We start from the raw sequence: 21,068 nt of genomic DNA, 5'->3' as shown, positions 1-21,068 counted from the left end.
CTGGCCCTTCTTTGGACACCGTGTTAGCAAACCTCCAGACGAGCTTCAATGCCATACAACACTCCCTCCGTGGCCTCCAACTGCTCTTAAATGCTAATAAAACTAAATGCATGCTCTTCAACCAATCGCTGCCCACACTCGTCTGCCCGACTAGCCTCACTACTCTGGACGGTTCTGACTTAGGATATGTGGACAACTACGAATACCTAGGTGTCTGGTTAGACTGTAAACTCTCCTTCTAGACTCACATTAAGCATCTCCAATCCAAAATTAAATCTAGAATTGGCTTCCTATTTCGCAACAAAGCCTCCTTCACTCATGCTGCTAAACATACCCTCGTAAAACTGACTATCCTACAGATCCTTGACTTCGGCGATGTCATTTACAAAATAGCCTTCAACACTCTACTCAGCAAATTGGATGTAGTATATCACAGTGCCATCCGTTTTTTCACCAAAGCTCCATATACTACCCACCATTGCGACCTGTATGTTCTCTTTGGCTGGCCCTCGCTTCATACTCGTCGCCAAACCCACTGGCTCCAGGTCATCTATAAGTCTTTGCTAGGTAAAGCCCCACCTTATCTCAGCTCACAATAGCAACACCCACCCGTAGCACGCGCTCCAGCAGGTATATTTCACTGGTCATCCCCAAAGCCAACTCCTCCTTTGGCCGCCTTTCCTGCACCGCTCCAAAACCTGTGCATGTCTTTAGGATCTGTTAGGTTAAAAACGGAAGTCACATTTTCGTTGGAGACCTTATGTACAATTGATCAATAAAGTGATCTTAACATTGCCTACAAGTGTGAGCTAGGATTTATATTGAAGAAGCAGTTTCTACATATACAGCGCATTTGGAAAATATTCAGACCCCTTCCCTTTTTCCACATTGTGTTACGTTACAGCCTCAATCCAAAATGGATTAAATAAATAAAAATCCTAATTAATCTACATACAATAGCCCATAATGAAAAAGTGGAAACACGTTTTTTGATTAAATTTTTTTTAAATAAAAAATAAAAAACATGAATACCTTATTTACATAAGTATTCACACCCTTTGCTATGAGACACAAAATTGAGCTCAGGTGTATCCTGTTGCCATTGATCATCCTTGAGATGTTTCTACAACTTCATTGGAGTCCACCTGTGGTAAATTCAATAAATTGGACATGATTTGGAAAGGCACACACCTGTCTATATAAGCTCCCACAGTTGACAGTACATGTCAGAGCAAAAACCAAGCCGTGAGGTCAAAGGTATTGTCCATAGAGCTCCAAGACAGGATTGTGTTGAGGCATAGATCTGGGGAAGGGTACCAAACATTTCTGTAGCATTCAAGGTTCCCAAGAACACAGTGGCCTCCATCATTCTTAAATGGAAAAAGTTTGGAACCACCAAGACTCTTCCTAGAGCTGGCCGCCCGGCAAAACTGAGCAATCGGGGGAGAAGGGGCTTGGTCAGGGAGGTGACCAAGAACTCGATGGTCACTCTGACAAAGCTCCAGAGTTCCTCTGTGGCGATGGGAGAACCATCCAGAAGGACAACCATCTCTGCAGCACTCCACCAATTAGGCCTTTATGGTAATGGCCAAACGGAAGCCACTCCTCAGTAAAAGGACATGACAGCCTGCTTGGAGTTTACCATAAGGCACCTGAAGGACTCTCAGACCATGAGAAACAAGATTCTCTGGTCTGATGAAACCAAGATTGAACTCTGTGCCTGAATGCCAAGCATCACGTCTGGAAGAAACCTGACACCGTCCCTATGGTGAAGCATGGTGGTGGCAGCATCATACTGTGGGGATGGTTTTCAGCGGCAGGGACTGGGAGACTAGTCAGGATCGAGGGAAAGATGAACGGAGCAAAAATAACTGTGCAGCGACGCTCCCCATCCAACTTGACAGAGCTTGAGAGGATCTGCAGAGAAGAATAGTAGAAACTCCCCAAATACAGGTGTGCCAAGCTTGCAGCATTATTCCCAAGAAGACTTGAGGCTGAAATTGCTGCCGATGGTGTTTCAACAAAGTACTGAGTAAAGGGTCTGAATACTTATGTAAATTCAATTTTTTTAATTTTTTATAAATTCCCAATTTCTAAACCTGTTTTTGCTTTGTCATTATGGCGTATTGTGTGTAGATTTTTTTTAAATCCATTTTATAAGACTAAAGTAACAAAATGTAGAAAAAGTCAAGTGGTCTGAATACTTTCTGATTGCACTGTATGCAATTCAGTAGCAACCTCCTTTGCACTCATTAGTCCTCTTTTCTAGCAGAAGCTTCTCTCTGCTTCACACAGTAGGATGGGCACAGCCAATCAGGGAAGATGGCAAAGATATTTACAATCACACAAAATAGTCTAAATGTATATACTGTACATTCTGCTGGCTCCGTTTTGGCTTAAGTAACAAACAGTATACAGTAGTTTGATTGGACTATATGAGTTGATAAGAGTTCCTACCTGAAGAGTGCAAGTGAGACAGCCGCTGGTGTTTCTGGAGTGACCCGCTGTGTCTTTCCATATCATGTCCAATCAATTGATTTTACCACAGGTGTAAAAACATCCCAAGGATGATCAATGGAAACAGGATGCACCTGAGCTCAATTTCAAGTCTCATAGCAAAGCATCTGATTACTTATGTAAATACGGTATTTGTTTTATTTTTTATAAATTAACACATCTGTTTTTGCTTTTATGGGGTATTGTGTGTATGTTGAGGCACTTTCTTTATTCATTTTAGAATAAGGCTTTAAAGTAACAAATTGTGCAAAAAGGGGTTTAACTACTCTCCGAATGCACGGTATGTGGTGCTATAGGTCACATTGGAAATTGAGATGAGATATGTTTTACTTCATGTTCTGTATTTGCATTGACTGCCATTGAACTATATTGGTAATAGGAACACTGTAAAGTTGATGATATTGTGATGTAGCCTAAACAAACTGACCCCAAATCTATCATGTCTTGTCCTGACCTATATAGCCTGACTGAAGCAGAGAATGATCTGTAGGTAATCACTTCCAAAGCCTGTATTCTGCCTGGATACAGATGCAACTCTCAAACAGCTCAAATAAACTTCTATACTACATATTCTAGCTATATACCGATAGGGATATAGACTACAACATAACTGGACTGTTGAAAATGTGCGTGTTCTGTGGTTGATTTGGTCTTTTAATATAGTACCACCAACAACCATCACAAGTCATTTTTTTGATCTTTAATATTTTAAATAAAAAATACAAATTACTATTGTTTATTTTATTGCATATTACAAACCCATTCACAAATTACTGTCATATTTGTTACTGTTTCCTCTACACATATGTTACTCAGTATGCTATACGTTGTCTATTCTTATTCTTGAATAAAGTATGTTCTGCAAAACTAGCTTGTGACCTTTCTGGCACTCAATAAGAAATCCACAGACGCTGGAGAACAGTCTGTCACACGAGAGAACAGTACATGGATTCTGAGCAGTCAGAAACATATAGTAACTTCAGTTCTCTTTATAGTCCTATTTCTGCTTAAAGCACAAAAGTCCCACAAGTCTTGTTAAATGTAGAAGCTTTCACATAGTGCCTAATACATGCTTCAATTAGTATTTAAAAATAGCTTGCATGAATAAAAAACTCCTTGCAGTAACTCCGTAACATTGTTTCCTACGTCTGTATATAAGAAAAGCACAACAGAAGAATTCAAATACTTTCCCCAAGTAATAAATTAATGGAATGCGCCGTAGCATTTGGCATAAAGTTGATACATAAAAAAATTGACAAAATAAATTAGCAATTGATATTTAATCTGCCTGTTAGTGCCTTTGTGACTGTGTAACATTACATAATATTGTCAAGCATTAGGGACTCATCTAGTTAAGAGCGGGGTCAGGAACTTTGAATTCATGTTCCATCATGGACCAGATAATAGTCTGGAAAAGCAGCATTTCAACATGCCCAATTGGTGAATGACCTAAAATCCTAAGAGATCATGTGGTCCAGACAGTCGTGAGCTCTCCCAAACTGGGTCACAATCTGAAGAGGAATATGCTGGGAAAAGGGGTCAATGGAAAGAGAATGTGTTCAACATCAAATAAAAGAACACAAAATTCTAGTTTCCATAGCTAGTAAACATATGTCGCCTTTTCTCCATTTCAGAATCCAGAGTTGGAACTCAACTCTTCTTCTACTCCATTAAATTATAGTATGAACAAATAAATATACACAGTGTGCAAACCATGACAGACTGACTAGGTGAATCAAGGTAAAAGCTATAATCCCTTATTGAGGTCACTTGTTAAATCCATTTAATCAGTGTAGATGAAAGGGAGGAAACAGCTTAAAGAAGGATGCTTTTACTGCGACTGACTAGGTGCCAAATGTGTTCATTTCTGAAATTAGTAGATGTGTAAATGAGTTACATTACAAGATGTGAAACTATGTGCCTACAGAACAGAGCTATACCAATAGGTCCTGTTGTGTAGCGTGCCTGTGTGTTTATTGTCTAACTAACACATACATCATGTACCTCATATGTTAAGCAATCAACAGACTGCCCTTTCTATTATGTTCAGGATTAAGTTAGCTACATGACATATTGATCCCATAAACACACAGTGACACACTCAAAGCTCAGTGCACGTGACTGGGGTGAGACCATGAATCAAGAGGGTTGGGCCTAAACCGTGAGTCACAGCTTCCAACTGACTAAGGTATTGTTGTGATTGGCTAGAGTGAGTAGGGGGGCGTGGTAAATACAGGAAGCGGACAGCAGCCTGAGCACTGTGCTCCATCAGCAGGCAGTTGACTGCAGACAAGAAGTCCTCTGAGAGGGCTGGGGCCGGTCTCGTCAGGCCCAGCTCCCCCAGCCCTGCATCCTGTTTCTGTTTCTGTCCGTACAGCTGCACCACAGAGTCCCAAGGCACTATCTTGATGGAGGCCCTGATCCTCAGCTTCCTCAACAGCTCCCGGAAGGTCTCCTCTTTAACCACCCAGCCCTGGTCGCTTGACTCTGCCTCCACACACAGAAATATTCTCATTCTGGCATGGCGCCATCTGCTGGCCATGTTGAGGACACACGCCATCTGCAGCAGGAAAAGGCTGCACACGTCAACAGAGGCAGCTGAGGTGCTGCCCGGACGCAGCAGGTTGAGGGGCCACACATCGATGATCCTCCCAGCTCCGTCCATCTTGGTCCCCATGCTCTCCCCCTGCAGCTGGAAGAAGTAGCGGCCCAGACACACGTTCTTACTCATCTTGATGGCATCCGAGATGATTCCTACATACTCCTCTGGCGTGAGCCAGCGTGGACTCTCCACATGGCGGACTGGAGGGAAGTGGGCTTGCAGAGAGGGTAGATCTACCCCAAAATCATCCCCTCCGGCCTCTTCTGACTCATAGAAGGCAGGGTCTTGGAGGAAGTAGTCCTCAGGGGTGCAACTGTCGTAGAACCCCAAGACCAGAGTGTTGGGCTTCATGCCGCCTTGAAGAGATAAAGAGTGAAGGAGGATAATCAAATGGATTAAAGAGTACATTGCTTGACAGGTTAAACTGTTTTATATTCCATTTTCCAAAGTAGTAATATTATTATTAATACAGTATGTCAATGCTCTTTACAACATAGTTGTGTGTGAAGAGGAGGAAAACAACAAACAATGATCCAGAATGGTAAATAGGAGGTTGTGTGACTCACCCAGGCCAGTGATGCGCAGCAGATGCTGTGTGCCCTGCCTCACAGAGGGGGACAGAGTCAGATCCACAAAGGCCTTCACTCCCAGCTTATCCACCAGACTCAGCCAGAAGTTATACTGCTGCTGGACAGGGTCTGAGGGCAGGGTGTCTGAAACAGAAGAGAGGCTGGATTGCCTGGATTCCCAAACAAGAGCAGAGCCAAACTAGTTTCCCTTAAATTTTCTATGGGGTCTGAAATGACTTGATAAAGATGAGCAAAAATGACTGAATAAAACAAATAATTCATATTCCTACACTGAGTATACAAAACATTAAGAACACCTCTTTCCCTGCCATAGACTGACCAGGTAAATCCAGGTGAAAACTATGATCCCTTATTGATGTCACTATTGGAGACAGATTTTAAGATATTACAAGGGTCTTTTATACAGCTGAAACTTGTTTTAAATGCAAAGAAAACACATTTTATGATTTTTAATAGGTTACAAAAGTTGGTTGAAAATACACTTGCACTTACGAGTTTAGATGGTTTCCGAATTAAATCAGGTCTCTGCATAAAAATACTTAGGGATAAAGTTGGATGATAAACTGTCTTTTAAAATGCATGTTGACGAACTGTAAACGGCTAAGAATCAAGCTAGGCTTCCTCTATAGAAACAGGTCATGTTTGTCCTCTATAAATAGAAGACAAATTGTGCAAGCTACTTTTATGTCTGTTATAGATTATCGGGATATTATCTACATGCATGCTACGGCATGAACACTTAAATCGCTGGATGCTATTTATCATTGCGCACTTAGGTTTATTACGGGTGCTAGCTACAGTGCTCACCACTGTGTTCTATATAAAAGTGTGGGTTGGACTTCGCTGTCCATGAGATGAGAACAACATACTCTCGTGTTTGTCTATAAAGCACATCTGAATAAACTACCTTATTTATCATCACTCATCAATATTAAAATTAGAATTCCTAAAACCAGGTCTCAAGCATGGATTACACTTGAGGCCCGTGCGATTTCCACAGAGTTGGGTATGGCTGCCTTTTCCTGTTACGCTCCTTGCCTATGGAATAGCCTGCATACTAAACTTAAACTTGAGACTCTTGTCCCCCTTGCCCATTTTAGATATTTATTGGAGGATTTTTATTTTTGTATTGCTTGTAACTGTTTCGGGTAATACAAGTTCTTGTGCTGTTAGGGGAATAACCTATGTGTAAATGTAATAATCTGTTTGTCTTGTTTAGTTTCTTAATCATTGTACCTAAACTGTATGTGTAAACATGTATACACAGGGCCCAGCTGTAAAAGAGACCTTGGTCTCAGTCTGTGTTCCTTGTTCAAATAAAGGTCTAATAACTTGTTAAATCCCCTTCAAATCATTGTAGATGAAGGGGAGATAGGTTAAATAAGGATTTTTAAACCTCAAGACAATTGAGAAACTGATTGTGTATGTGCGCCATACAGGGTGAATGTGCACGATTAAAGATTTAAGTGCCTTTGAACAGGGTATGATAGTAGGTGCCAAGTGCACCGGTTTGTGTCAAGGACTGAAATGCTGCTGTGTTTTTCACGCTCAACAGTTTCCTGTGTGTATGAAGAATGGTCCACCACCCAAAAGACATCCAGCCAATTTGACACAACTGTGGGAAGCATTGGAATCAACATGGGGCAGCATCCCTGTGGAACGCTTTGAACACCTTGTAGAGTCCATGCCCTAACGAATTGAGGCTGTTCTGAGGACAAAAGGAGTTCCTAATATTTGGTATACTCAATTGACATTTTATGACCCCCCCCCCCCCCCCCCCAAAAAAAAAAAATCGGTATTATATTATTTTAAACTGATGCAATTGCTCAGATGGTAGGGGTCAATATGATTGACACCACTTTTTTCAATGCCTGACCTTGCGAGGATAACAGCACTGAGCCTTTTCTCAAAATGTTTTATGAGCTGGAGAACACTTTGGAAGGGATCTTAGACCATTCCTCCATATAGAATCCTTCCAGATCGTTGTTATCCTTCGTCTGCGCTTATGGACTCCCCTCTTCAATTCAAACCGCAGCTTTCCAATGGGTTTCAAGTCTGGAGACTGAAAAGGCCATGGCAAAATGTTGATTTTGTGGTCAATTAACAATTTCTTTGTAGATACTGATGTGTGCTCTGGGTTATTGTCGTGCTGGAAGATCCGCAAGTGGTCAAGGTTCAGCCTCTGTCCTGGTACTGGGTAAAGTTTATGATGCCATTGACTTTAACAAGGGCCCCAGGACCAGAGAAAGCAAAATAGCCCCACAACATCAAATAATCACAACCACATTTTAAAGTAGATATGGGGTTCTTTTCTGCTTATGCATTCTTATTATGAAGCCAAACCCACCACTAGTGTGCATGGCCTAAAAGCTCAATTTTTATGTCATCTGACTGTTTCCAATCCAAGTGCCAATGTCATTTAGCAAACTCCAGGTGTTTACATTTGTTGGATAACATAAAAATAGAGCAGCTCTTAGCATTAGTATAAAATCATTTCCCAATTTTTGGAGCATACAATATAGCTCAGTATTTTAACTATATATTTTATACCGTATGTTTTGCACATCTTTTAGCAAGGGTGTTAATCATTTTGGACCCCAGAAATATCACACTCAGATTACTCCTTTTGTAATCAAATAGTGGAAGCTTTAGGTTTCATGCAGTCATAAAAATTACAAGCATTTATTGTAAGAGTCATAATTATATGATACCACTGGCACCAGAACCCCAGTCACCGTCCCTATAATGTTACCCAGATCTCCCAGCTTCACGTGTCCCAGCACAAACAGGCCACCCTTCTTCAGCTGATTGACAAAGTTGATGAGCTGGCAGGAGGAGCGAGGGTTGGCCACCATCAACAACACCTGGGGCCTCCAGAACTTCACATGGTCCTTCCTCACATCCAGCATCAGCAGATACTTACGCACCTACAGGAGAGGGGGAATGGGGGAAAGTAGATTCAAAGCACCAAGAATGACAGCGGTGACACCCTAGGGTCCTGTTTAGTGGGGAACACCGTAGCGAAATATTTTGCATCAGAAAACCTAAATCTGTTTTCTAAACTGAACACCTTCAGATAGTTCTTCCGTTTCAAAATGATTCCTCCCTGCTGAACATGGGTGGAACTGGCCCATGAGCACATGTTTGCTTTGGTACAAGTATATGCGTGTGTGTGCGCGTGTCTCCATGTGTGGGTACCTGATGGAAGATAAGAGCCTGGCTGATGTATCCCCAGCTGCTGGTGGGTGATCTGTAGTGCAGGAAGAGCAATAGCAGCAAGAGGAGGATGATGCTGGCTGAAGAGTAGACAGGATTAATGACAAACATCATCACCAGACAGCTCAGAATGCCCAGCAGACATGTGTGCCAGGAGAACACCTGGAAGGTGGGCCTGGGGAGATAGAATGGCAAGGGAAACCGGGGAAAGGTGAAAGACAGTTAAAAACTAGACTGGACAATGATGGTCAAAAGTATTCCAGATAAACGCTACTTCACTAAGGACAACGACATCAAAACACAAAAAGAGGAGCATCAGTGCAAGGTCATTGTCTTCTTTTTTAAAATCAGATTGTACAACATGATACTAGGATCTGATTACCTGAAGTTGGGGGCCGATGCCCATTCCAGAGCCAGACAGGCCAAGTCGACAGCAGCATAGGCCAGCAGGTAGAACACTGTCACAAGGCCAGCTATGGCATTAAGTTGGCCTGCAAACACCACACACTGCAACACAGTCACACCAAAGACACTGTCTCAGAGCCTGTTTAAAATTCCAAAATAAACTGTCAATACAATACACCCATGTCCTCTCATCACCTGTGCCAACCCCCAGGTGTACAGCACTGCCACCCATGGGTTACCAGAGCTGGAAGTGATAGCAGCAGGAGCCAATGGAAAACCTATGGGTAACATCAACATTACATCAACATTATGCTCCTTATTCTGTGTCAGCCCAAAACATGTCCTTTGCTCTGTTACTCTTTGCGAAACGTGTTCAACAACATCCTTACCAAACAGCTGGTCCAGTGCAAGGGCATGGAGGATCCGGGACGCCCCAATGAGAGAGCACATGGCTGCTGATAGGGCGGAACAGTAGATCCCAATGGTTACAAATGGTGGCCAAATGTTTATACGCTGGAAGAACCCGTAATCCTGAACCAACAGGGTCCTACACAAAATACATTAATTAGTTGACAATTTAAAGTATATAGTAGCTACAGTATGATGAATATTCGGGCAGTCAATTATGAGCAAATTAGATAGATGACAGAGTTCCCACCACTCCCAGCCTCATCCATTCAGACCTTTCACATGTGGAGCTGGCCAGGATGAAGAGCAGGACATAGACTATGCAGGTGTAGAGGACTGCAATAATGGTGCCTTTGGGAATGGCAGCACTGGGGTTCTTAAGCTCTCCTACAGACAACAGATTAAGGGAAAGATAGTTGAACATGTCAAGTTTGAGTCTGTATGTGAAGCTTAATAAGATGTTAACTAACGGAAGTAAAAGATTCCATTACCTTTAGTCAGAATGCATATGGCACAGGTAAAGTAACAGCTACACTGAGTATACAAAACTTTAACAAGTGCTCTTTCCATGACAGACTGACCAGGTGAATCCAGGTGAAAGCTATGCTCCATTATTGAGGTCACTTGTTAAATCCACTTAAAATCAGTGTAGATGAGGGGAAGGGGACAGCTTAAAGATTGACTTTCAAGGTTGTGTATGTGTGCCATTCAGAGGGTGAATGGGAAAGACAAAAGATTTAAGTGCCTTTGAACAGGGTATGGTAGTAGGTGCCAAGCGCACCGGTTTGTGTCAAGAACTGCAACACTGCTGGGTATCACCCTCAACAGTTTCCCGTCTGTATCAAGAATGGTCCACCACCCAAAGGACATTAGCCAACTTGACACAACTGTGGGAAGCATTGGAGTCAACATAGGCCAGCATCCCTGTGGAACGCTTTCAACACCTTGTAGAGTCTATGCCCTGACGAATTGAGGCTGTTCTGAGGGCAAAAGGGGGGGGGGGGTATACTCAGTATGATGCGTGTGGAGAGTACCTGACATGTTGGCTCCGGCCATGATTCCGGTACAGCTGGTGAACATGACAGCGAACACGGAGGCGAATGACATTACTTTACCGGTGCTATAGTCCACAGTGTAGCTTGCTGAAGAGGAAAAAGAGGAAGAACACTGTTGCTATTACAGCTCTTTTTCAAACCATAAAACTAACAACTCTATACATGTACAGTTTCACCTCCCCATCAAGGCTTACTACTCCTTTAATGCATCTGAAATATGACCCCAGCCAGACAGTACTCACAGCCCAGGTTGTCCCTCAGTGTTGTGCCGTTGAAGCCTGTGTAGCTGGCGTTGTAGGTGAGGGTCTGGTTGCCAGGGCCCTGGTGGGAGATGAGGAAGTCTAGGGGCGTGGTCAGTGCCAGGGGGCTGATGTAGATGGACAGCAAGGAGATGGTCACCACCAGAAGGATGAGAAAGGAGGTGCGGGCGAAGATGTGGGCACCCACTAGGCACACCAACAGAACCAGCAGGAGAACTATGGAAGAATACAGCACTGTGTACCAGTAGCCCTGGGGAAGCACCCGCAATGCAGAGGACGACGCTAGAGTGGGAGGTGGACAAAGAGGACAAGATAAAACACTGGGTGGAATGACTCATTTGAATGCATGTGGCACCAATATTCTAAGAAATATTATATAGAATTTGTTTTCAGCAGAAGTACAAAATCTTGGCATGCTTGGAATTTTAAGTATTAGGCCTTAAACTAGTAATTATAGAATGTCAAGACTAACCTGGATCCTGACCAAATATGTCAAGTATGGCCTCTACGAGACCAAGCACATACACTCCACACGCGCACACCTTAGCAAGGAAGAACATGAGGCCAATGCTTCCTCCAAACTCTGGGCCCAACGATCGACTGATCATGACTGGCAGACATTAGGTCAAGGGTTTAAATATTACTGATCTGGTGTGCTTCATTAATAAAGGTTAGCAAAGTCACTCTGCTCAGCTGGTTAAATCACAAAGTCACTCTGCTCAGCTGGTTAAATCACATGATGCACACCAGATGTTGTCATCAGTGTATTCAGATGATGTAATCCAAAACACTTATCTTCTATCTTTTTGACTACAAAACATAAACACCCGCTGGCACTATGATGATGTTAGGGTGGTTCTGGACATGATGAATATGAGGTTGAAAATTGATGAAATTTCCCGTTAGAGATATAAGGGCTAGAATTGTCTATAAAATAATGTGGCATCAAGTTTGACTAGTAAGAACTTTTAAACTGCACTCATACTTCAGACCAATACACATTTGCAAAATACAATACCTTCAGAAAGTATTCACACCCCTTGACTTTTTCGACATTGTTGTTACAACCTGAATTTAAAATGGATTAAATTGAGATTTTTTTGTCACTGGCTACACACAATACCCCATAATGTCAAAATTATGTTTTTAGAAATGTTTACAAATTAATCAAATCTGAAAAGCTGAAATGTCTTGAGTCAATAAGTATTCAACCCCTTTGTTATAGCAGTTCAGGAGTAAAACTTAGCCTAACAAAATAAATTGCATGGACTGTGTGCAATAAGTGTTTAACATCCTTTTTTAATGACTGCCTCATCTCTGTACTCCACACATACAGATAATTGTAAGGTCCCTCAGTCGAGTAGTGAATATCAAACACAGATTCAAACACAAAGACCAGGGAGGCTTTACAAGGCTTCGCAAAGGGCACCTATTGGTAGATGTTTTTTTTTTTTTTTTTTTTAGAAAGCAGACATTGAATATCCCTTTGAGAATGGTGAAGTTATTACACTTTGGATGGTAAATCAATAAACCTAGTTACTACATAGATAAGGTCTCTACAAAGGTACACAAATTGCGCCGACAGAGAGGGCTGACGTGCTTCTAGCGCATTATAAAAAAACAAAATACTGCAAAGTTTTCTGTTTTATTTCTTACATTATTAGCCCGGAAATGTTTGTGTTATTGCATACAGCCGGGAAGAACTATTGGATATCAGAGCGGCGGTAACTCACCAGCACTACCAGAATTACGACCAGGAATACGACATTCCCGAATCGGATACTCTGTTCGTAGCCCCCAGGGCAATTGAACTGATTCCAGAGGCCATTCCAAAACACCGCCGGAGGAGGATAGGTACTCGGAGTGGTCTTCTAGTCCGACTTAGGAGGCGCGCACACCACCCACCGCTTCCAAGTACATTACTCGCTAATGTTTAGTCTCTGGATAATAAAGTTTACGAGCTCAGGGAATGGATTTCCTTCCAGAGAGACATAAGGGATTGCAACATACTCTTTTCACGAAAACATGACTCTCTCGGGATATACTGTCTGAGTCCGTTCAGCCAGTTGGGTTCTCAGTTTATCGCGCAGAAAGGAATAAATATCTCTCCAGGAAGAAGAATTGCGGGGTTATGTGTCAAGATGAACTACTCATAGTGTGATTGTGATAACATACAGAAACTCAAGTCCTTTTGTTAACCCAACCTAGAATACTTCACAATCAAATGCCGACAGTATTATCGCCCAAGAGAATTCTCTTCAGTTATAGTCACAGCCGTGTATAACCCCCTCAAGCCGATACCACAAAGGCCCTCAAAGAACTGCACTGTACTTTATGTAAACTGGAAACCATATCCTGAGCCCGCGTTTATTGGAGCTGGGGATTTTAACAAAGCAAATTTGCGAAAAAGCCTGCCGAAGTTCTATCAACACATTGACTGTAGTACTCGCACTGCTCAAACACTCGACCACTGCTACTCCAACTTCCGGGATGCCTACAAGGCCCTCCTTTCCGCAAATCTGATCACGACTCCATTTTGCTCCTCACTTACTATAGGCAGAAACTCAAAACAGGAAGTACCCATGCTAAGGACTATTCAACGGTGGTCTGACAAATCGGAATCCACGCTTCAAGATTATTTTGATCACGCGGACTGGGATATGTTCCAGGTAGTCTCCGAGAACAATATTGACGAATACACTGACGGTAACTGAGTTTATTAGGAAGAGTATAAGAGATGTTGACCCACTGTTACTAATAAAACTTACCCCAACCAAAAGCCGTGGAGAGTTTGCAGCATTCACGCAAAACTGAAAGCGTGGACCATCATATTTAACCATGGCAAGGTGACTGGGAATATGGCCGAATACAAACAGTGTAGTAATTCCCTCTAAGGCAATCCAACAGGCAAAACGTCAGTATAGAGACAAAGTGGAGTCGCAATTCAATGGCTCAAACCTGAAACGTATGTGGCAGGGTCTACAGAAAATCACGGACTACAAAGGGACACAGAAGTCTTGCTTCCGGACAAGTTAACAACATCGCCCGCTTTGAGGATAACAGTGCCACCGACGAGGCCCGCTAACAAGGACTGAGGGCTCTCCTTCTCCGTGGCCGACGTGAGTAAGACATTTAAGCGTGTTAACCCTCGCAAGGCTACCGGCCCAGATGGCATCCCTAGCCGCGTCCTCAGTGCATGCGCAGACCAACTGGCTGGAGTGTTTACAAACATATTCAATCTCTCCCTTTCCCAGTCTACTGTCCCCACATGCTTCAAGATGTCCACCTTTGTTCCTGTACCCAAGAAAGCAAAGGTAACTGAACTAAATGACTATCGCCCCATAGCACTCACTTCTGCCATCATGAAGTGATTTGAGAGACTAGTCAAGGATCATATCACCTTACCTGCTACCCTAGACCCACTTCAATTTGCTTACCGCCCCAATAGATCCACAGACGATGCAATCGACATCACACTGCCCTGTCCCATCTGTACAAGAGGAATACCTATGTAAGAATGCAGTTCATTGACTATAGCTCAGCATTCAACACCATAGTACCCTCCAAACTCATCATTAAGCTTGAGGCCATGAGTCTGAACCCCGCCTGTGCAACTGGGTCCTGGACTTCCTGACAGGCCGCCCCCAGGTGGTGAAGGTAGGAAAAAACAAGGATGCGTGCTTAGCCCCCTCCTGTACTCTCTGTTCACCCATGACTGTGTGGCCACGCGCGCCTCCAACTCAATCAAGTTTGCAGACGACAACAATAGGCTTGATTACCAACAATGACGAGACAGCCTACAGGGAGGAGGTGAGGGCCCTGGAAGTGTGGTGCCAAGAAAATAACCTATCACCCAACGTCTACAAAACAAATGATAGGTTATTTTCGACTTCAGGAAACAGCAGAGGGAGCACCCCCCCATCCACATTGACGGGACAGCAGTGGAGATGGTGGAAAGATTCCTTGGCGTACACATCACTGACAAACTGAAATGGTCCACCCACACAGACAGTGTGGTGAAAAAGGCGCAACAGCTTGGAACCTAAAACCCTCACAAACTTTTACAGATGCACAATTGAGAGCATCCTGTCGTGCTGTATCACCGCCTGCTATGGCAACTGCACCGCCCGCAACTGCAGGGCTCTCCAGAGGGTGGTGCTGTCTGTCCAATACATCACCGGGAGCAAACTACCTGCCCTCCAGAACCCAAAATCACAGGAAGGTCAAAAAGATCATCATGGACAACAACCACCCGAGCCACTGCCTGTTCACCCCACTATAATCCAGAAGGAAAGGTCAGTACAGGTGCATCAAAGCTGGGACTGAGAGACTGAAAAACAGTCTCTAGCTCAAGGCCATCAGACTCTTTAATAGTTTTAAATAGCCGTCACTAGCACATTAGAGGCTGCTGCCCTATATACATAGACTTGGAATCACTGAACAGAAAGGTGGTGCGGCGGTCCTTCGTGGGCAAATTTTGTCATCAAAGTCTGGCATTCTCTGGATTTATGGTGCTTTCAAGACAACTTGGAACTCTGAGAACCATGATGACGTCAGTGATCTTCAGGTCGTAGCTCTAGAATAACCTAAAACATAAGGCCAAAATCTACATGGGAGTTGCTTACGAAGAAGACAGTGAATGTTCCTGAGTGACCAAGTTACAGTTTTGACTTAAATCTGCTTGAAAGTCTATGGCAAGCCCTGAAAATGGTTGTTTATCAATGATGGACAATGAATTTGACAGAGCTTAAAGAATTTTGACAAGAATAAATGGGCAAATGTTGCACAATCCAGGTGTATAAAGCTCTTAGAGACGTACCCAGAAAGACTCACAGCTGAAATCGCTGCCAAAGGTGCTTCTACAAAGTATTAACTCAGGGGTGTGAATACTTACAGTACCAGTCAAAAGTTTGGACACACCTTCTCATTCAAGGGTTTTTCTTTATTTTTTACTATTTTCTACATTGTAGAATAAAAGTGAAGACATCAAAACTATTAAATAACACATATGGAATCATTTAGTAACCAAAAAGTGTTCAACAATATTTTACATTCTTCAAAGTATCCACCCTTTGCCTTGATGACAGCTTTGCACACTCTTGGAATTCTCTCAACCAGGTTCACCTGGAATGCTTTTCCAACAGTCTTGAAGGAGTTCCCACATATGCTGAGCACTTGTTGGCTGCTTTTCCTTCACTCTGCGGTCCAACTCATCCTAAACCACCTCAATTGGGTTGAGGTCAGGTGATTGTGGAGGCCAGGTCATCAAATGCAGCACTCCATCTCTCTCCTTCTTGGTCAAATAGCCCTTACACAGCCTGGAGGTGTGTTAGGTCATTGTCCTGTTGAAAAACAAATGATAGTCCCAATAAGACCAAACCAGATGGGATGGCGTATCGCTGCAGAATGCTGTTGTAGCCATGCTGGTTAAGTGTGCCTTGAATTGTAAATAAATCATAGACAGTGTCACCAGCAAAGCACCCCCACACCATCACACCTCCTCCTCCATGCTTCACAGTGGGGACCACACATGTGGAGATCATCCGTTCATCTACTTCGCGTCTCACAAAGACACGGCGGTTGGAACCAAAAATCTCAAATTTGGACTCATCAGAACAAAGGACAGATTTTCCACCGGTCTAATGTCCTTTGGTCGTGTTTAATGGTGTCCTTTAGTAGTGGTTTCTTTGCAGCAATTCGACCATGAAGGCCTGATTCACGGAGTCTCCTCTGAACAGTTGATGTTGAGATGTGTCTGTTACTAGAACTCTGAAGCATTTATTTGGCCTGCAATTTCTAAGGCTGGTAACTCAAATGAACTTATCCTCTGCAGCAGAGGCAACTCTGGGTCTTCCTTTCCTGTGGCAGTCCTCATGAGAGCTAGTTTCATCATTGCATTTGATGTTTTTTTGCGACTGCACTTGAAGAAACTTTCAAAGTTCTTGAAATTTTCCGGATTAACTGAACTCCGTCTTAAAGTAATGATGGACTATCGTTTCTCTTTGCTTATTTGAGCTGTTCTTACCATAATATGGACTTGTTCTTTTACCAAATAGGGCTATCTTCTGTATACCACCCCTACCTTGTCAGAACACAACTGATTGGCTCAAACGCATTAAGATGGAAAGAAATTCCACAAATTAACAAGGACTACATGTTAATTGAAACGCATTCCAGGTGACTGACGACCTCATGAAAATGTTTGAGAATGCCAAGAGTGTGCAAAGCTGTCATCAATGAAGAATCTCAAATATATTTGATTTGCTTAACACCTTTTTGGTAACTACATGATTCCATGTGTTATTTCATAGTTTTGATGTCTTTACTATTATTCTACAATGTAGAAAGTAGTAAAAATAAAGAAAAACCCTGGAATGAGTCAGTGTGTCCAAACTTTTGACTTGTACTGTATGTAAATTACATATTTCTGTAATTCATTTTTTTATAAATTTGCTAACATTTATAAAAACATGTTTTCACTTTGTCATTGCGGGGTATTATGTGTTGATGGGTGAGAGAAAAAAAATCAATTGAACCTATTTTGAATTCAGGCTGTAACACAACAAAATGTGGAATAGGTCAAGGGGTATGAATACCTTCTGAGGGCACTGTATAGGTTTTTTTTGTGGTGTGAGAAAGAACCAGAGTTAAGGATACAATAGGCCCCGCCTCCCTGCACAGCACCATTGGTGGAAATAGCACAGATGGACAAGATGGTGAGGGAGATAATGGTGTAGGCTACAAGCAGCATCACAAGACCCTGCAAGAGCCCCGCATGACCAACCACAAACCCTATGGGGAAACATCATTATACAGTATTAGTATTGTTACAGGAACACAATAAAGTAGACTAATGCATTCACACAGTTACACACATACACCTTCTTAAAAATATCTAGCATAGCTTGGAGCCAATAGCAGCTTGACTATCAACAAGCATCACTGTATGTTGCATGGTGAATAATTCCACATTCACAGTCTATATTTGTATATGTCTGACATCGATGCTGCACTCACCAGTTCTGAGGAAGAGGACAATGCTGAACATGGAGAGGACGGTGGGCACTATCACCCCGAAGAATGTGTTGAGTTTTCGGGGTACTGCATTAGGAGTGCTGGCCTCCCCAGTGCCCTCGGACCCCCCCATGCCACATATTGCTGTGTCTACAGACAGACCACACACCCCATGGGCGAGGAGGGGTGCGTGTTCATTAGACATGGCCTTCGGGAGAAGCCTATTGTATATTTAGATGGTCTAGACGTCCTTTTTTGTAACCCTGTTAAAATGTTGACATTCTTTGTGTAAATTAGATTATAAAAATAAGTTGGTAACAAAACTGACAATTTGACAGATTACTGAAAACATATTTACGAAAAATAGTAGGTTCTACAAACAAAAAAATAACGGGAGAGGGGAGGGTTGGAAAAACAACATCTTCAGGCTACGATCCACCAGAAAAAGTCAGGCATTCAAAATAAATAGCATACTTCAAAGACGCGAGAGTTAAAACACTTGACTACACAACACATCATGCAACATCAACATACACCATATTGTATTTGTTACAAATTAACAAGAGTTGCGCGATAGTATCGAGTTGACGTTTCTTTCATGTATCCAAAAAGGGGAAGTGGAGCTGTGACACAGAACGGTTCTTGGTGAGGTCATGCAACAATTCAAGCTCGCAATTCCGTACACTTGGTGTTTGACTAATGATAACATTTTTGTTTACTTTGCAATCATGGCTATTGTAGCTATAGCCAGATGAAATCAGCCACTCACCTATTCTCCGTCAGTGGGAATAAGCGCGCGCACTTCCGGTTGTTAAACACTCACCGTCTGCATCTGGCTGCCTACTGTAGCCCACTGCTCCGTTATTTCAGTTTACAGCTGAATGATCTCTGCAAGTTATCACAAAGTAATATAAAAGCATACACAACTGTGTTTTGTTAGTTGATCTAACTAGATTAGAAAACTACTGGCTATAGTTAGCATAGGCTACAGATACATTCTCCAATAGCTCATAAAAGGTAGAAATTATAATGCCGCAATCTGACCAGTTTTCATTCAAATCTACATGCGTATTCTCCCTATTACAATGAACATTGACCTACTTGCACACACATCTAGTTACTTGCTATTTGTTATGTGCTGGTCACGGGACAGTAAAAACTGTTCATGTGACTGCCAAAAAGGGGAGGCTGAAAATCTGTCTGTAGCTAGGTTTCCATCCAATTGGCGACAGATTTTCATGCGAATATTCTAAACTGCGCATAAAAACAATATGCGCATTTCCCCACCAGAGATGTATTTCTATCAAATTTATATAACATGTGCGTGATGACGTTGTGCACATACAAATACCGTTTGCGATTAAATTCCCATGTACAGAATAAAAAAATACAAGTTAAATGGGTTTCCAACTCTACTGATGGTTTTCTCACAAACGTGCGCTCTAGCTAACAATTGCTGCTAACAAATAGCTAATCTGCACACTTGTGGCTAGAGCGCATGTGTAACCTACATGAGATTATTATGGCCAAAAGAGCGAGATTTTTTTTTTTTCTTAAACGGCAGCAAAACATCGATTATTATGTCACCAGAATAAAATCATCACTTTCACCACCCTGTGAATGTCATCATCATTTATTTAATCTGTAGTGGTGGAAAAAGTATCCAATCTTCATACTTGATTAAAAGTTTAAAAAATGCCTGAAGTAAAAGTCACCCAATAAAATACTACTTCAGTAAAAGTCTAAAAGTATTACATTTTGAACATACTTAAGTATAAAAGTAAAAGTATAAATAATTTAAAATTCATTATATTAAGCTAAACAGACAGCAACATGTTTTTTATATATTTACGGATAGTCCGGGGCACCCTCCAAAATTCAGACATCATTTACAAACGAAGCATGTGTGTTTAGTGAGACCACCAGATCAATGGCAGTAGTGATGACCATGGCTGTTCTATTGGTAAGTGCGTGAATTGGACCATTTTCCTGTCCCGCTAAGCATTCAAAATGTAACGAGTAGGCCTACTTTTGTGTGTTAGGGAAAATGTATGGAGTAAAAAGTACATTATTTTCTTTAGGAATGTAGTGAAGTAAAAGTTGTCAAAAACATAAATAGTAAAGTACTGATACCCCAAAAAATTACTTTAGTACTTTAAATTATTGTTACATACACTAAATATACAACATTATGTGGAGGAATAGGCAGCCTGTAAGGTGCGCCTGGTTTACCTATCAAATTCTAGATTTACAATTACTTTATTTCCCCAAATGGTTTTGTAACGTGAGTGATGTCAATTCAGGTACATACAAATCCATTGTGCTGATTTTACAATATCCCTTTAAGTGATAATACAGTAAATGAGATTTTTTTTCCACAGATGTGTGGTGTTGCCCAGTCCTCCACCTACCTGTTCGAGTTAAAGACCAGAGAGGTGAAAAGAGCAGGTTGGTAGAGAGGAGAGGATGGGTTAGGGGTGCGTTTGACAGAGAGTCTGTCGCATCCCCCCCATGTGTCCTGTCAAGAGTGCTGATCCACATTGCACAAATAAACGTCAGAGAAATAAAAGTCGGAGAGACACTGTCTGTCTTCAACACATTGCATTTGTTGCACAGAGCAAAGATACAGTGCCTTGCAAAAATATTCATCCCACTTGGCGTTTTTCCTATTTTGTTGCATTACAACCTGTAATTTAAATGGATTTTTATTTGGATTTCATGTAATGGACATACACAAAATAGTCCAAATTGGTGAAGTGAAATGAAGAAAATAACTTCTTTAAAAAATAAAAAAAAACGGGAGAGTGGTGCGTGCATATGTTTTCACCCCCTTTGCTATGAAGCCCCTAAATAAGATCTGGTGCAACCAATTACCTGCAGAAGTCACATAATTTGTTAAATTAAGTCCCCCTATGTGCAATCTAAGTGTTACATGACCTGTCACATGATCTCAGTATTTATACACCTGTTCTGAAAGGCCCCAGAGTCTGCAACACCACTA

At 42.1% G+C, this 21,068-nt stretch overlaps 1 protein-coding gene across 5 annotated transcripts; it reads right to left on the bottom strand.

The window, feature by feature from the left end:
- Positions 1-3,202: 3,202 nt before the first annotated feature.
- LOC129816901 (solute carrier family 12 member 9-like) lies at positions 3,203-19,536 on the bottom strand. 5 transcript variants are annotated; one of them, XM_055871892.1, is made up of 15 exons: positions 19,419-19,536; positions 18,837-18,955; positions 18,071-18,330; positions 17,711-17,845; positions 11,526-11,663; positions 11,036-11,335; positions 10,773-10,880; positions 10,014-10,125; positions 9,720-9,877; positions 9,526-9,608; positions 9,308-9,432; positions 8,908-9,100; positions 8,462-8,636; positions 5,686-5,832; positions 3,203-5,475 (listed from the first exon to the last, which is right to left on the bottom strand). In XM_055871892.1, exons 3-15 carry the CDS (start codon positions 18,270-18,272, stop codon positions 4,619-4,621), a joined length of 2,733 nt encoding a protein of 910 aa, XP_055727867.1. In that variant the 5' UTR covers positions 18,273-18,330; positions 18,837-18,955; positions 19,419-19,536; the 3' UTR covers positions 3,203-4,618. The 5 variants fall into 5 exon arrangements, with proteins under 5 accessions (XP_055727867.1, XP_055727859.1, XP_055727875.1 ...); XM_055871884.1 differs by lacking the exon at positions 19,419-19,536 and adding an exon at positions 19,169-19,396; XM_055871900.1 differs by lacking the exon at positions 19,419-19,536 and adding an exon at positions 19,169-19,396 and having other exon boundaries at positions 18,891-18,955.
- Between the last annotated feature and the right edge of the window lie 1,532 nt (positions 19,537-21,068).

The sequence above is a fragment of the Salvelinus fontinalis genome, chromosome 2 (assembly GCF_029448725.1).
Source record: "Salvelinus fontinalis isolate EN_2023a chromosome 2, ASM2944872v1, whole genome shotgun sequence".
NCBI classification, from domain to species: domain Eukaryota; kingdom Metazoa; phylum Chordata; class Actinopteri; order Salmoniformes; family Salmonidae; genus Salvelinus; species Salvelinus fontinalis.
This window is presented reverse-complemented; position numbering and strand designations above follow the sequence as displayed.

Bases quoted from the DNA above. Each gene is read 5' to 3' on its own strand.
- LOC129816901 (XM_055871892.1), bottom strand. From the start codon at position 18,272: ATGTCTAATGAACACGCACCCCTCCTCGCCCATGGGGTGTGTGGTCTG. The intron at 11,664-17,710 runs GTATCCTTAACT...AATGTCTGCCAG, and splicing joins GCAGGGAGGCGGGGCCTATT to TCATGATCAGTCGATCGTTG. The intron at 8,637-8,907 runs GTACCCACACAT...CCTCTCCTGTAG, and splicing joins AGGCTCTTATCTTCCATCAG to GTGCGTAAGTATCTGCTGAT.